Below are 13,694 nucleotides of genomic sequence, written 5' to 3'. Positions count from 1 at the left end.
GGACAGACACCAGGGGCAGGCTCCGAATCTCTCGTCGCCCCAACCTCCTGTGTCCCTGGAGCCCAGCTCTGTCTGACTGCCCTTTATCCGGAGTTTATTCCAGCCCGTGCTCCTATTGGAAAGACTCCGAGATGTGTAGCAATGCCGGAGGGGCGTTAGGACGTCACACTCCAGCATTAGCCAGCTGTGACCTCTCCACAAATCGCGGGATCAATCTAACACAGCCAATCACCATCCTGGCAACACCCTCCCAATCACCAGTAAAGTGATGGAAGGAATCGTCAGCGGTGCCAGCAAAGGGCAATAACCTGATCATGGAGGTTGAGTTCACATTCCACCAGATGCAAGCATGGTTCAGCTACACACCTACCGAAAACAGTGAGGAACAATGTAAAAGGAGGACAGGTTGGCAGATGCAACTTAGCAAGGTAATGCATCTTCGGAGGTCAAACATATAAAATTCTTAAGGGGCTTAACAGGGAGGATGTTTCCCCTGGCCGGGGAGTCTAGAACCAGGGGTCACAGTCTCAGAATAAAGGGTCGGCCATTTAGGACTGAGATGAGGAGAAATTTCTTCACTCAGAGGGTGGTGAATCTTTGGAATTCTCTACCCCAGAGGGCTGTGGAGGCTCAGTCGTTGAGTATATTCAAGACAGAGATCGATAGATTTTAAGATATTAAGGGAGTAGGAACAAGGAGCTGGAGTAGGCCATTCGGCCCCTCGAGCCTGCTCCGCCATTCAATAAGATCATGGCTGATCTTCTACCTCAATTCCACTTTCCTGCACTATCCCCATATCCCTTGATTCCCTCCCATCCCAGGAACCAGTCTGGTGAACCTTTGTTGCACTCCCTCTATGGCAAGTATATCCTTCCTTAGGTAAGGAGACCAAAACTGTCCACAATACTCCAGGTGTGGTCGCACCAGGGCCCTATATCATTGCAGTAAGATGTCTTTACTCTTATACTCAAATCCTCTTGTAATAAAGGCCAACGTAACATTTGCTTTCCTAATTGCTTGCTGTACCTGCATGTTAACTTTCAGTGATCCGTGTACAAGGACACCCAGGTCCCTCTGAACACCAACATTTCCCAATCTCTCACCATTTAAAAAATACTCTGCTTTTCTATTTTTCCTACCAAAAGCCAATTCCAGCCCGCTCCCCATAACCCTTAATTCTTTTATCTTGTAAAAATCTGTCTATCTCCACCTTAAATGTATTTAATGACCCAGCCTCCACGGCTCTCTGGGGCAGAGAATTCCAGATTTACGACCCTCTGAGAGAAGAAATTCCTCCTCATCTCAGTTCTAAAAGGGCGACCTTTTATTCTGAGACTGTGCCCCTGTGATGAAATAACTCTGTGTTCTGGCATTTCTATTGTCTGTTGTTGTTGTACTTGCTAATGTCTGGAATGTTCTACAGATGTAACCACTAATGCTCCTCCCTAGCCCCGCCCCTCTGGATCCTCCTCATAAGGGCTGGGTCGGTGATGAATGATGGCTGCCCTGTGTTAACTTGATGCCATGTTCTTACTTAATAAAAGCCTTTAGTTTTAAGCGTTAACCTCTTGGATTCAGGCAGTTATTTGGCTCATCAGCCCCCGAGTTCTAGATTTCCCCATGAGGGAAACATCCTCTCTGCATCTACCCTGTCGAGCCCCCTCAGTATCTTGTATGTTTCAATAAGATCACCTCTCATTTTTCTAAATTCCAATGAGTATAGGCCCAATCTGTTCAACCTTTCCTCATCAGTCAACCCCCTCATCTCTGGAATTGACCTAGTGAATCGTCTCTGAACTGCCTCCAATGCAAGTATATCCATCCTTAAATAAGGAGACCAAAACTGTACGCAGTACTCCAGGTGTGGTCTCACCAATACCTTCTACAGTTGTAGCAGGACTCTAACCCCCTTGAAATAAAGACCAACATTCCATTTGCCTTTTCGATTACTTGCTGTACTTGCATGCTAACTTTTTGTGTTTCATGCACAAGGACCCACAGGTCCCTCTGAACCATAGCATTTTGTAATCTCTCTCCATTTAAATAATTTGTTTTTTTATTTTTCCTGCCAAAGTGTATAACCTCGCACTTTCCCACATTATACTCCATCTGCCAAATGTTTGCCCACTCACTTAGCCTGTCTATATCCCTTTGCAGTTTCTTTAAGTCCACTGCACAACATGCTTTCCCACCCATCTTTGTATCATCTGCAAACTTGGCTACATTATACTCGGTCCCTTCATCCAAGTCATTAATGTAGATTGTAAATAGTTGAGGCCCCAGCACCGATCCCTGTGGCACCCCACTAGTTACCGTTTGCAAACCGGAAAATGACCCATTTATCCCGACTCTCTGCTTTCTGTTAGTTAGCCAATTCTCTATCCATGCTAATATATTACCCCCAATTCCGTGAGCTCTTATCTTCTGCAGTAACCTTTTATGTGGCACCTTATCGAATGCCTTTTGGAAATCCAAATACACCACATCCACTGGCTCACTCTTATCCACCCTGCTTGTTACCTCCTCAAAGAACTCCAGCAAGTTTGTTAAACATGATTTCCCTTTCATAAAACCATGCTGACTCTGCTTGACTGTATTATGATTTTCCAAATGCCCTGCTACCGCTTCCTTAATGAAGGACTCCAACATTTTCCCAACAACAGATGTTAGGCTAACTGGTCTATAGTTTCCTGCTTTCTGTCTTCCTCTTTTCTTAAATAGGGGTGTTACATTTGCAGTTTTCCAATCCGCTGGGACCTCTCCAGAGTCCGGGGAATTTTGGTATATTGCAACCAATGCATCCACTATCTCTGCAGCCACTTCTTTTAAGACCCTGGGATGCAGGCCATCTGGTCCAGGGGACTTGTCGTCTTTTAGTCCCATTATTTTACCAAGTACTATTTCCTTAGTGATAGTGATTGTCTTTAGTTCCCCCCTCCCTGTGGCCACTTGATTATCTATTATTGGGATGTTGTTAGTGTCTTCTACCGTGAAGACAGATACAAAATATTTGTTCAGAGTCTCTGCCATTTCCCCGTTCCCCATTATTAATTCCCCAGTCTCATCCTCTAGGGGACCAACGTTTACTTTAGCTACCCTCTTCCTTTTTACATAGCTGTAGAAGCTCTTACTATCTGTTTTAATGTTTCTTGCCAGTTTACTCTTATAATTCATCTTCTCTCTTTATTATTTTTTTAGTCATCCTTTGCTGGTTTTTAAAAATTTCCCAATCCTCTGGTCTCCCACCAATCTTGGCAACATTGTATGCCTTTGTTTTCAATCCTAGAATCCTAGAGTGGTTACAGCACAGAAGGAGGCTATTCGGCTCATCAAGCCCGTGCTGGCTCTCTGCAAGAGCCCTCCAGCTAGTCCCACTCCCCGCCCTTTCCCCGGAACCCTTCAGCTAGTCCCACTCCCCCACCCTTTCCCCGTAGCCCTTCAGCTAGTCCCACTCCCCGCCCTTTCCCCGTAGTCCTGCAATTTCTTTTTCTCCAGGTACTTATCCAATTCCATTTTGAAAGCCATGATTGAATCTGCCTCCACCACCCTTTCAGGCAGTGCATTCCAGATCATAACCACTCGCTGCATAAAAAAGTTTTTCCTCATGTCGCCTTTGGTTCTTTTGCCAATCACCTTAAATCTGAGTCCTGTGGTTCATAAAAAGATAGAAAAATAGGAGCAGGAGTCGGCCATTCGGCCCTTCGAGCCTGCTGCACCATTCAATATGATCATGGCTGATCCTCTATCTCAATACCATATTCCTGCTCTCTCCCCATACCCCTTGATGCCTTTTGTGTTCTCGACCCTTCCACCAATGGGAACAGTTTCTCTCCATCTACTCTGTCGAGACCCATCATGATTTTGAACACCTCTATCAAATCTCCTCTCAAACTTCTCTGCTCCAAAGAGAACAACCCCAGCTTCTCCAGTCTATCCATGTAACTGAAGTTCCTCATCCCTGGAACCATTCTCGTAAATCTTTTCTGCACCTTCTCTAAGGCCTTCACATCTTTCCTAAAGTGCGGTGCCCAGAATTGGACACGATACTCCAGTTGAGGTCAGACCAGTGTTTTATAAAGGTTCATCATAACTTCCTTGCTTTTGTACTCTATGCCTCTATTTATGAAGCCCAGGATCCTGTAAGCTTTTTTAACCACTTTCTCAACCTGCCCTGCCACCTTCAATGATTTGTGCACATATACCCCCAGGTCTCTGTTCATGCACCCCCTTTAGGATTTACCCTTTAGTTTATATTGCCTCACCTCATTCTTCCTACCAAAATGCATCACTTCGCACTTTTCTGGGTTAAATTTCATCTGCCACGTGTCTGCCTATTCCACCAGCCTGTCTATGCCCCCCTGAAGTCTATCACTCTCCTCCTCACTGTTCACTATGCTTCCAAGTTTTGTGTCATCTGCAAATTTTGAAATTGTGCTCTGTACACCCAAGTCCAAGTCATTAATATATATCAAGAAAAGCAGTGGCCCTAGTACCGACCCCTGGGGAACACCACTGTATACCTTCCTCCAGTCCGAAAAACAACCGTCCACCACTACTCTCTGTTTCCTGTCACTTGGCCAATTCCCTATCCATGCTGCCACTGTGCTTTTTATCTCACGGGCTTCAACTTTGCTGTCAAGCCTATTATGTGACACTTTATCAAACACCTTATAGAAGTCTATGTACACCACGTCAACCGCACTGCCCTCATCAACCCTGATTTTCTAAGTGCCCTGTTACCACATCCCTAATAGTAGATTCTAGCATTTTCCCTTCAACTGATGTCAGGCTAACTGGTCTATAGTTCCCTATTTTCTCTCTCGCTCCTTTCCTAAATAATATACACTCAATGGGAGGGACACTCAATGGGAGGGACACTCAATGGGAGGGACACTCAATGGGAGGGACACTCAATGGGAGGATACAAAGAAGTACACTAAGAACAAAACCGGACGGACCACCTGGCATCGACCCTGGCACTGGACACGACAAAGGCATACCCAGGCCAGTCGACCCTGCAAAGTCCTTCTCACTAACATCTGGGAACTTCATAGAATCATAGAAATTTACAGCACAGAGGAGGCCATTTGGCCAATCGTGCCTATGCCGGCTGAAAAAGAGCTCTCCAGCCTAAACCCACTTTCCAGCTCTATACTGGAGATAACAGACTATACTGGAGATATCAGTCTATAAGTTCAATAAGATCATGGCTGATCATCGACCTCAACTCCACTTTCCCGCCCGATCACCATATCCCTCGATTCCCCTAGAGTCCAAAAATCTGTCTATCTCAGCCTTGAATATACTCAACGACTCAGCATTCACAGCCCTCTGGGGCAGAGAATTCCAAAGATTCACCACACCCTGAGTGAAGAAATTCCTCTTCATCTCGGTCTTAAAAGGCCGACCCCTTATCCTGAGACTATGCCCCCTAGTTCTAGACACTCCAGCCAGGGGAAACAACCTCGCAGCATCTACCCTGTCAATCCCCCTCAGAATCTTGTATGTTTCAATGAGATCACCTCTCATTCTTCTAAACTCCAGAGAGTATCGGCCCAATCTACACAATCTCTCCTCATAGGACAGCCCTCTCATCCCAGGAATCAATCTGGTGAACCTTCGTTGCACCGCCTCCAAGGCAAGTATATCCTTCCTTAGATAAGGAGACCAGAACTGTGCCCAGTACTCCAGGTGTGGTCTCACCAAGGCCCTGTACAATTGTAGCAAGACTTCCTTACTCTTATACTCCAACCCCCTTGCAATAAAGGCCAACATGCCATTTGCCTTCCTTATTGCTTGCTGTACCTGCATGCTAGCTTTCTGTGTTTCTTGCACGAGGACACCCAAATCTCTCTGAACACCAACGTTTGAAAGTTTCTCACCTTTTAAAAAATATTCTGTTTTTCTATTCTTCCAACCAAAGTGAATAACCTCACATTTCCCTATGTTATTTTTTTATTTTGTTTATGGAATGTGGGCGTCGCTGGCAAGGCCAGCATTTATTGCCCATCCCTAATTGCCCTTGAGAAGGTGGTGGTGAGCTGCCTTCTTGAACCGCTGCAGTCCGTGTGGTGAAGGTGCTCCCACAGTGCTGTTAGGGAGGGAGTTCCAGGATTTTGACCCAGCGACGATGAAGGATCGGCGATATACTTCTAAGTCAGGATGGTGTGTGACTTGAAGGGGAACTTGGAGGTGGTGGTGTTCCCATGCGCCTGCTGCCCTTGTCCTTCTAGGTGGAAGAGGTCGCGTGTTTGGGAGGTGCTGCCGAAGAAGCCTTGGTGAGTTGCTGCAGTGCATCTTGTAGATGGTACACACTGCAGCCACGGTGCGCCAGTGGTGGAGGAAGTGAGTGTTTAAGGTGGTGGATGGGGTGCCAATCAAGTGGGTTGCTTTGTCCTGGATGGTGTCGAGCTTCTTGAGTGTTGTTGGAGCTGCACTCATCCAGACAAGTGGAGAGTATTTCATCACACTCCTTACTTGTGCCTTGTAGATGGCGGAAAGGCTTTGGGGAATCAGGTGAGACACTAGAATACCTAGCCTCTGACCTGCTTTTGTTGCCACAGTATTTATGTGGCTGGTCCAGTTAAGTTTCTGGTCAATGGTGACCCCCAGGTTGTTGATGGTGGGGGATTCGTTGATGGTAATGCTGTTGAATGTCAAGGGGAGGTGGTTAGACTCTCGCTTGTTGGAGATAGTCATTGCCTGGCACTTCTGTGTATACTCCATCTGCCACCTTACTGCCCACTCACTTAGTCTATCTATATCCCTTTGCAGAATCTTTGTGTTCTCCTCACAGCTTACTGTCCTGCCTAGCTTTGTATCATCAGCAAACTTGGATACATTACACTCGGTCCCTTCATCTAGGTCATTAATATAGATTGTAAATAGCTGAGGCCCCAACACTGATCCTTGCGGCACCCCACTAGTTACAGCCTGCCAACCTGAAAAAGATCCGTTTATCCCTACTCTCTGTTTTCCGTCCATTAACCAATCCCCAACCCCATGAGCCCTAATCTTGTGTAATAATCTTTTATGTGGCACCTTATCGAATGCCTTTTGGAGCCACTGGTTCCCCTTTATCTACCCTGCTAGTTACATCCTCAAAAAACTCTAATAAATTTGTCAAACACGATTTCCCTTTCATAAACCCACGTTGACTCTGCTTAATCATGTTATGATTTTCTAAGTGACTTGATACCACTTCCTTAACAATGAATTCCAGCATTTCCCTGACAACTGATGTCAGGCTAACTGGCCTGTAGTTCCCTGTTTTTTCTCTCCCTCGTTTCTTGAATAGCGGGGTTACATTTGCGACCTTCCAATCCGCTGGGACCATTCTAGAATCTAGGGAATTTTGGAAGATCAAAACCAATGCATCCACTATCTCTCCACCACCTCTTAGAACTATACTGGGGATATCCGTCTATACCGGGGATGACAGCTTACACGGCATTTATTATACATTGTACACAGAGTTGACAATCAGTAAATGATCGGATCGTCAGTCAGGGTCAGGACACAACCTTCAAATGTAACTAAAGAGCTGAGATATTATGCAGGAATGTGCGGGTGTTTGAGAATCTGTGTGTGTGGCGCCTGCTGCAGTTTTGAGTTCAAGTGAACCTTGATCTCGCGGACCCTCTCTCTCTCTCCCAGGTGCCCAGTGCCTCCGCTTTCTGCTGAATTTATTTCTAACCAGGCGGGGGCTGTCTTTATTTTGCAGGCAGGGCGGCGGCTCGGCCCCTTGCGAGGCGCTGGCAGTGTGGGATCTTGCTGTACCGGCGCTGCGGCTAGGTTTCCAGGTGATGCCTTCAATCACAGACACTGGGCCCGGCCCGGCCCTCCCCCGGGGCGGCTCTTTGTAAACAGCAGAGCGGGGCGGGGCGGCCTGGGCTCCCGGTGTTTACATCACCCGGCAACAAGGCTCCGGGGGCGGGGGAGAGCCGCCGGGGGTTTGTTCAATTAGCGCCGGCTCCGCCTCCCGGTGTCCCGGGCTGGGGGGGGGTCCCCGGCTGTATGTCCCGGGCTGGGGGGGGTCCCCGGCTGTATGTCCCGGGCTGGGGGGGGGGTCCCCGGCTGTATGTCCCGGGTGGGGGGGGTGTCCCGGGCTGGGGGGGGGGTCCCCGGCTGGGGGTCCCGGGCTGGGGGGGGGTCCCCGGCTGTATGTCCCGGGTGGGGGGGGGTGTCCCGGGCTGGGGGTCCCGGGCTGGGGGGGGGTCCCCGGCTGTATGTCCCGGGTGGGGGGGGTGTCCCGGGCTGGGGGTCCCGGGCTGGGGGGGGGGGGGGTGTCCCCGGCTGTATGTCCCGGGCTGGTTTATCGGTTCCCGGCACTCCTGTTCCCGACTTGCCTTCGGATTAATTCCATATAAGGACATGTACGTCATCGGGTTCCCGGTGCGGTGCTGTCCCATTAACCCGGAGGGGGGCCTGTCCGCTCCGCACTGACAGTAGCCGCACCCGCCCTATTACAGCAGCTGGCGAGTGAGGCCAGGAGCCCGAGTCGATATTTGATGCTGCGGGCGGTGAGCTGCTGCTCTTTGTGCCGGGATCGCCGGTGTTTGTCGCGGTTTGTCTGTCGGAGGATTCCCCCCCATCGCCAGGATAGATGGAAGAGTCCAGCCCGCGTCATCGATTCCAACCTCAATAAAAGGGGCGGATCGGCGGCGGAAAAACAAAGTACTCGGAGAGGCGAGAGAGAGAAGCAGACAGACAGCTCCCGGACCCGGCACCCAGCACCCAGCCACAGAGAGAGAGACACCGGCACCCTGCACCCGGCACCCTGCCAGAGACCCACAGCTCCCGGGACCCGGAGACACCGCACCGACACAGACCGAGCACCGACACCCCGCTCCCGGACTCTGCAGCCAGACACCCCGAGACATCGCCCCCGGACCCGGGACAGCCCGGCCCAGGACCCGCACCATGTACCAGGCCTTCCCCGCAGATTACGACTCGGCTTCTCGCTGCAGCAACTCGCCCTCCATGGGAGACCCGCAATACTACTCGCCCGCCGACTCCTTCTCCAGCATCGGCAGTCCCGCCGGCAGTGCCCAGGTACAGAGCCCGAGTCCGGGAGCCCAGCGCCCGCGAGGTTTACCCCCGGGACCCCCCTCTGCCCCCCCCCGGGGACCCCCCTCTGCCCCCCCCCCCCCGGGACCCCCTCTGCCCCCCCCCCCCCGGGACCCCCCTCTGCCCCCCCCCCCCGGGACCCCCTCTGCCCCCCCCCCCCGGGACCCCCTCTGCCCCCCCCCCCGGGACCCCCCTCTCCCTCCCCCCCCGGGACCCCCTCTGCCCCCCCCGGGACCCCCTCTGCCCCCCCCCCCGGGACCCCCTCTGCCCCCCCCCCCGGGACCCCCTCTCCCTCCCCCCCCGGGACCCCCTCTCCCTGCCCCCTCTCCCGGCCCCCGGGACTCCCTCTCCCTGCCCCCTGCCGCGGGTCCCCCTCTCCCTGCCCCCGGGACCCCCTCTCCCTGCCCCCGGGACCCCCTCTCCCTGCCCCCTGCCGCGGGTCCCCCTCTCCCTGCCCCCGGGTCCCCCTCTCCCTGCCCCCGGGACCCCCTCTCCCTGCCCCCTGCCGCGGGTCCCCCTCTCCCTGCCCCCGGGACCCCCTCTCCCTGCCCCCTGCCGCGGGTCCCCCTCTCCCTGCCCCCTGCCGCGGGTTGTAAGCGGCTCCATTGATAAATCCGCTCCATTCATGGAGACTCCAGACGCGCCTTCTGCGTAAAGTGTGACGTCTGAGCAGCTGGTGACGCTCCCGCTCTGGACCAATCAGCGGCGGTTTATTCATAGCCCGGGTCCCGCGCGGTGACGCGCGCCCCATTCACAAACTGGCCGTAAACAGGGGGCGGGGTTTGTGCTGCGCTCTGTCTGTATTGACTCGGAGAGACAGACACAGTCAGTGTCTCCCCCCGGGGTTTCTGGTTATGGGGGTTGGAGACGGGGTTAATGCCGGGAGGATGTTTCCCCCTGGCTGGGGAGTCTAGAACCGGGGTCACAGTCTCAGAATAAGGGGTCGGCCATTCAGGACTGAGATGAGAAATTTCTTCACTGAGGGCGGTGAATCTTTGGAATTCTCTACCCCAGAGGGCTGTGGAGGCTCAGTCATTGAGTATATTCAAGACCGAGATCGCTAGATTTTTGAATATTTGGGGTTGGTGCCGGAAAGTGGGTTTCCTCCGGGTGCTCCGGTTTCCTCCCACAGTCCAAAGATGTGCGGGTTAGGTTGATTGGCTACGATAAAAATTGGCCCTTAGTGTTAGGGGGGATTAAATATGTGGGGTTACGGGGTTACTGGGATAGGGCTTGGGTGGGATGGCTGTCGGTGTAGGGACCGGGTGCTAGGGTTTGGATGATCAACCATGATCTCGTTGAATGGCGGAGCAGGCTCGAAGGGCCGAATGGCCTACTCCTGCTCCTATCTTCTATGTTTCTAAAGTGGAGTTGAGGTCGATGATTAGCCATGATCTCATTGAATGGCGGAGCAGGCTCGCGGGGCTGTATGGCCGACTCCTGCTCCTATTTCTTAATTTGTTATGTTATGTTGGGCTGGGTTTGGGGCCGAGTTTTGGTTGAGCTGTGTCTGACTGTGTGTGTATCTCTCTCTCTCTCTCTCTAGGATTTCTGCGCTGAGCTGAGCGGCTCCTTCGTACCCACAGTGACGGCGATCAGCAGCAGCCAGGACCTGCAGTGGTTGGTGCAGCCCACACTGCTCTCCCCCCGGGCCCCGGGCCGCACTCACCCCTACAACCCCAGCCTGCCCGCCTACAACAGGCCGCCCATCGCCAAACACTCTGGCCGGAGGGGCAAAGCTGAGCAGGTGAGACACTGGGGCTGGACACTGGTGGGGGAGGGAGGCTGGACACTGGGGGGTGGGGGTGGGGGAGGGAGGCTGGACACTGGGTGGGGGGGGGAAAAGAGAGAGAGACTGGACACTGGGGGTGGGGGGGGGACTGGACACTGGGGGGGGTAGAGAGAGAGAGAGACGACACTGGGGGGGGAAGAGACTGGACACTGGGGGGGGGGGAAGAGACTGGACACTGGGGGGGGGGGGGGAAGAGAGAGAGAGAGAGAGAGACTGGACACTGGCGGGGGTGGAGAGGGGGAAAGGGAAAGAAAGAGAGAGAGACTGGACACTGGGGGAGGGAGACATGGGTTGGTGTCGGAGGGCCGGGCTGGGACACTGCACTCACCCTCCGCCTTTCTGTTGACAGCTGAGCCCTGAGGACGAGGAGAAGCGGAAGGTCCGGAGAGAGCGCAACAAGCTGGCTGCTGCCAAGTGCCGTAACCGGCGGCGGGAGCTGACCGACACCCTGCAGATGGTGAGTCTGGGCAGGAGGGCTATTGGGGCGGGGGTTTGCTCAGGGAGGCCATGGTTCGGGGCCGACCGCAGGGGGCAGGGGGTGTGGATTGAATCATAGAAATGGAAGGCACAGAAGGAGGCCATTCAGCCCATCGTGTCCGCGTCAGCCGACAAAGCGTGATCCAGCCTAATCCCACTTTCCAGCTCTTGGTCCGTAGCCTTGTAGGTTACGTCACTTCAAGTGCGCATCCAAGTACTTTTTAAATGTGATGAGGGTTTCTGCCTCTACCACCCTTTCAGGCAGTGAGTTCCAGACCCCCACCACCCTCTGGGTGGAAAAAAAACTTCTTCTCAACTTCCCTCTAAACCTTCCACCAATTACTTTAAATCTCTGCCCCCTGGTTATTGACCTCTCTGCTAAGGGAAATAGGTCCTTCCTATCCACTCTATCTTGACCCATCATAATGTTATAAACCTCAATTAAATCTCCCCTCAGCCTCCTCTGTTCCAAAGAAAACAACCCCAGCCTATCCAGTCTTTCTTCACAGCTAAAATTCCCCAGCCCAGGCAACATCCTCGTAAATCTCCTCTGCACCCTTTCTAGTGCAATCGCATCCTTCCCTGGGTTCGGGGCCGGGGGTCTCGGGAAGCTGAGGTTTGGGGCGGGAGGCCGTGGGTCTCGGGGGTTTCTTTGAGTCTGGGCTTGACGGAGCCTCGAGTCTAATCTGAGTTTGTTGCCTGCAGGAGACTGAGCAGCTGGAGGCCGACAAGTCGGTGCTGGAGGCAGAGATCGGTGAGCTGCTGCAGGAGAAGGAGAAGCTGGAGTTGATCTTGGCTGCACACCGGCCGCTCTGCAAGGCCCCGGAGCTGGAGTCAGGCTTCCCACACTCGCTGGCGCCCCAGCCCCCAGCCGCCAGGGTCACTCGCGGCCTGGAGCCACTCGCCGAGGAACTGCTGCTGGGCAGCGGGCCGGACTCGGGCCGCTCGGTACCTGACGTGGATTTGATCAGCTTGGCCGACTGGGAGCCGCTCTACTCCAGCCTGCCGGCCGACTGCGAGCCGCTCTGCACACCTGTGCTGATGGCCACCCCTGGCGGTTCCTACTCGTCTTCCTTCGCCTTCACCTATCCTGAGGCCGACTCGCTCCTCTGCGGCGTGACTCACCGGCAGGGCACGGCTAGCGGCAGCGAGCACTCGTCCGACTCGCTCAACTCGCCCACCCTGCTGGCCTTGTAGGCAGCCGACGCTTCCTCCTAGCCCGGTGCATGGATCCGCCCGCGGAGGGGCTGTTCGTGTGGCCCTGGGCCAGGCCGGGCCGGGCCAACTCCTGACCTCTTTCACCCATTAACCTGCGGCCGGAGTCACGGTGCTAGATCATTCTAAAGATGTGTTTAGTCTGACCAACTACTGTATGTTATTGCAATATGGTGTTTCACTTAATATATAAATATATAAATTATTTATTGTAAAGTTTATTTTCTAATAAAGAATATGTACCCTGCTCTTCATCCTGTTCAGTGGTCTCGAATATTGACATCAGTTTTCCATGAAAACGGTTTATTTAATTTATTTTTAGAGATGGGTTTATTTTTTCTATTTTCCATGTGATGGATTCCAAGTGTTTGCCTTGTGCTAACATCAATAAAATGATTGAAATGATTGAATGGTTGTGGTGTTCTTGACTCAATCTGTACCTTCACCATCTGTGGGCTAGGGACACTTGGGGTGGTGATCAGCAGTTGTAGCCAGGTGAAGATGCGAATGTTTCTGTCAGCTATGTAATGAGACAGGATTAATAAAAAATGTCCTAGTAAAGGATCCCCTTGGACTGAGTGACCATAATATGGTTGAATTCCAAAATCAGTTTGAGGATGAGAGAGTTGGATCTCAAACCAGTGTACTGAGCTTAAATAAAGGAGACTATGAAGGTATGAGAGTAGAATTGACTAAAGTGGACTGGGAAAACAGATTAAAGTGTAAGATGGTACAAGAGCAGTGGTCTACATTCAAGGAGATATTTCACATCTTTCAAGATAAATCTATTCCACTGAGGAAAAAGGGGAGTAAAAGAAAAGACAGCCATCCGTGGCTTAGTAAAGTAATAAAGGATAGTATTCGACTGAAAACAAGGGCATGTAAAGTAGCCAAATTTAGTGGGAGGATAGAAGATTGGGAAGCATATAAAAGCCAGCAAACAATAACTAAAAGATTAATTAAGAAAGGGAAGATAGATTATGAAAGTAAACTAGCAAAAAATATAAAAACAGCAAGAGTTTCTACAGCTATAAAAAAAGAAAAAGGGTGGCTAAAGTGAACATTGGTCCCTTAGAGGATGAGACTGGGAAATTAGTGGTGGGGAACATGGAGATGGCAAAGACGCTGAACAAATATTTTG

The 13,694-nt window shown here is 52.0% G+C and overlaps 1 protein-coding gene across 2 annotated transcripts; it reads left to right on the top strand.

Annotated features, from left to right (window-relative positions):
- The first annotated feature begins 299 nt into the window (after positions 1 to 299).
- LOC147108985 (protein c-Fos-like) lies at positions 300 to 12,958 on the top strand. 2 transcript variants are annotated; one of them, XM_086002532.1, is made up of 4 exons: positions 300 to 428; positions 10,616 to 10,816; positions 11,211 to 11,318; positions 12,044 to 12,958. In XM_086002532.1, exons 1-4 carry the CDS (start codon positions 315 to 317, stop codon positions 12,533 to 12,535), a joined length of 915 nt encoding a protein of 304 aa, XP_085858658.1. In that variant the 5' UTR covers positions 300 to 314; the 3' UTR covers positions 12,536 to 12,958. The 2 variants fall into 2 exon arrangements, with proteins under 2 accessions (XP_085858658.1, XP_085858657.1); XM_086002531.1 differs by lacking the exon at positions 300 to 428 and adding an exon at positions 8,679 to 9,054.
- Positions 12,959 to 13,694: the final 736 nt, after the last annotated feature.

This window comes from Somniosus microcephalus, chromosome 12, assembly GCF_052327205.1.
Source record: "Somniosus microcephalus isolate GS21.2 chromosome 12, FLI_Smic_1.0, whole genome shotgun sequence".
Lineage (NCBI taxonomy): Eukaryota > Metazoa > Chordata > Chondrichthyes > Squaliformes > Somniosidae > Somniosus > Somniosus microcephalus.
This window is presented reverse-complemented; position numbering and strand designations above follow the sequence as displayed.

What these genes read in the sequence shown, in the direction of transcription:
- LOC147108985 (XM_086002531.1), top strand. Translation starts at nt 8,923, where the DNA reads ATGTACCAGGCCTTCCCCGCAGATTACGACTCGGCTTCTCGCTGCAGC. An exon ending in GTCCCGCCGGCAGTGCCCAG is followed by an intron (nt 9,055 to 10,615) that starts GTACAGAGCCCG and finishes CTCTCTCTCTAG; the next exon opens with GATTTCTGCGCTGAGCTGAG. An exon ending in GGAGGGGCAAAGCTGAGCAG is followed by an intron (nt 10,817 to 11,210) that starts GTGAGACACTGG and finishes TTCTGTTGACAG; the next exon opens with CTGAGCCCTGAGGACGAGGA.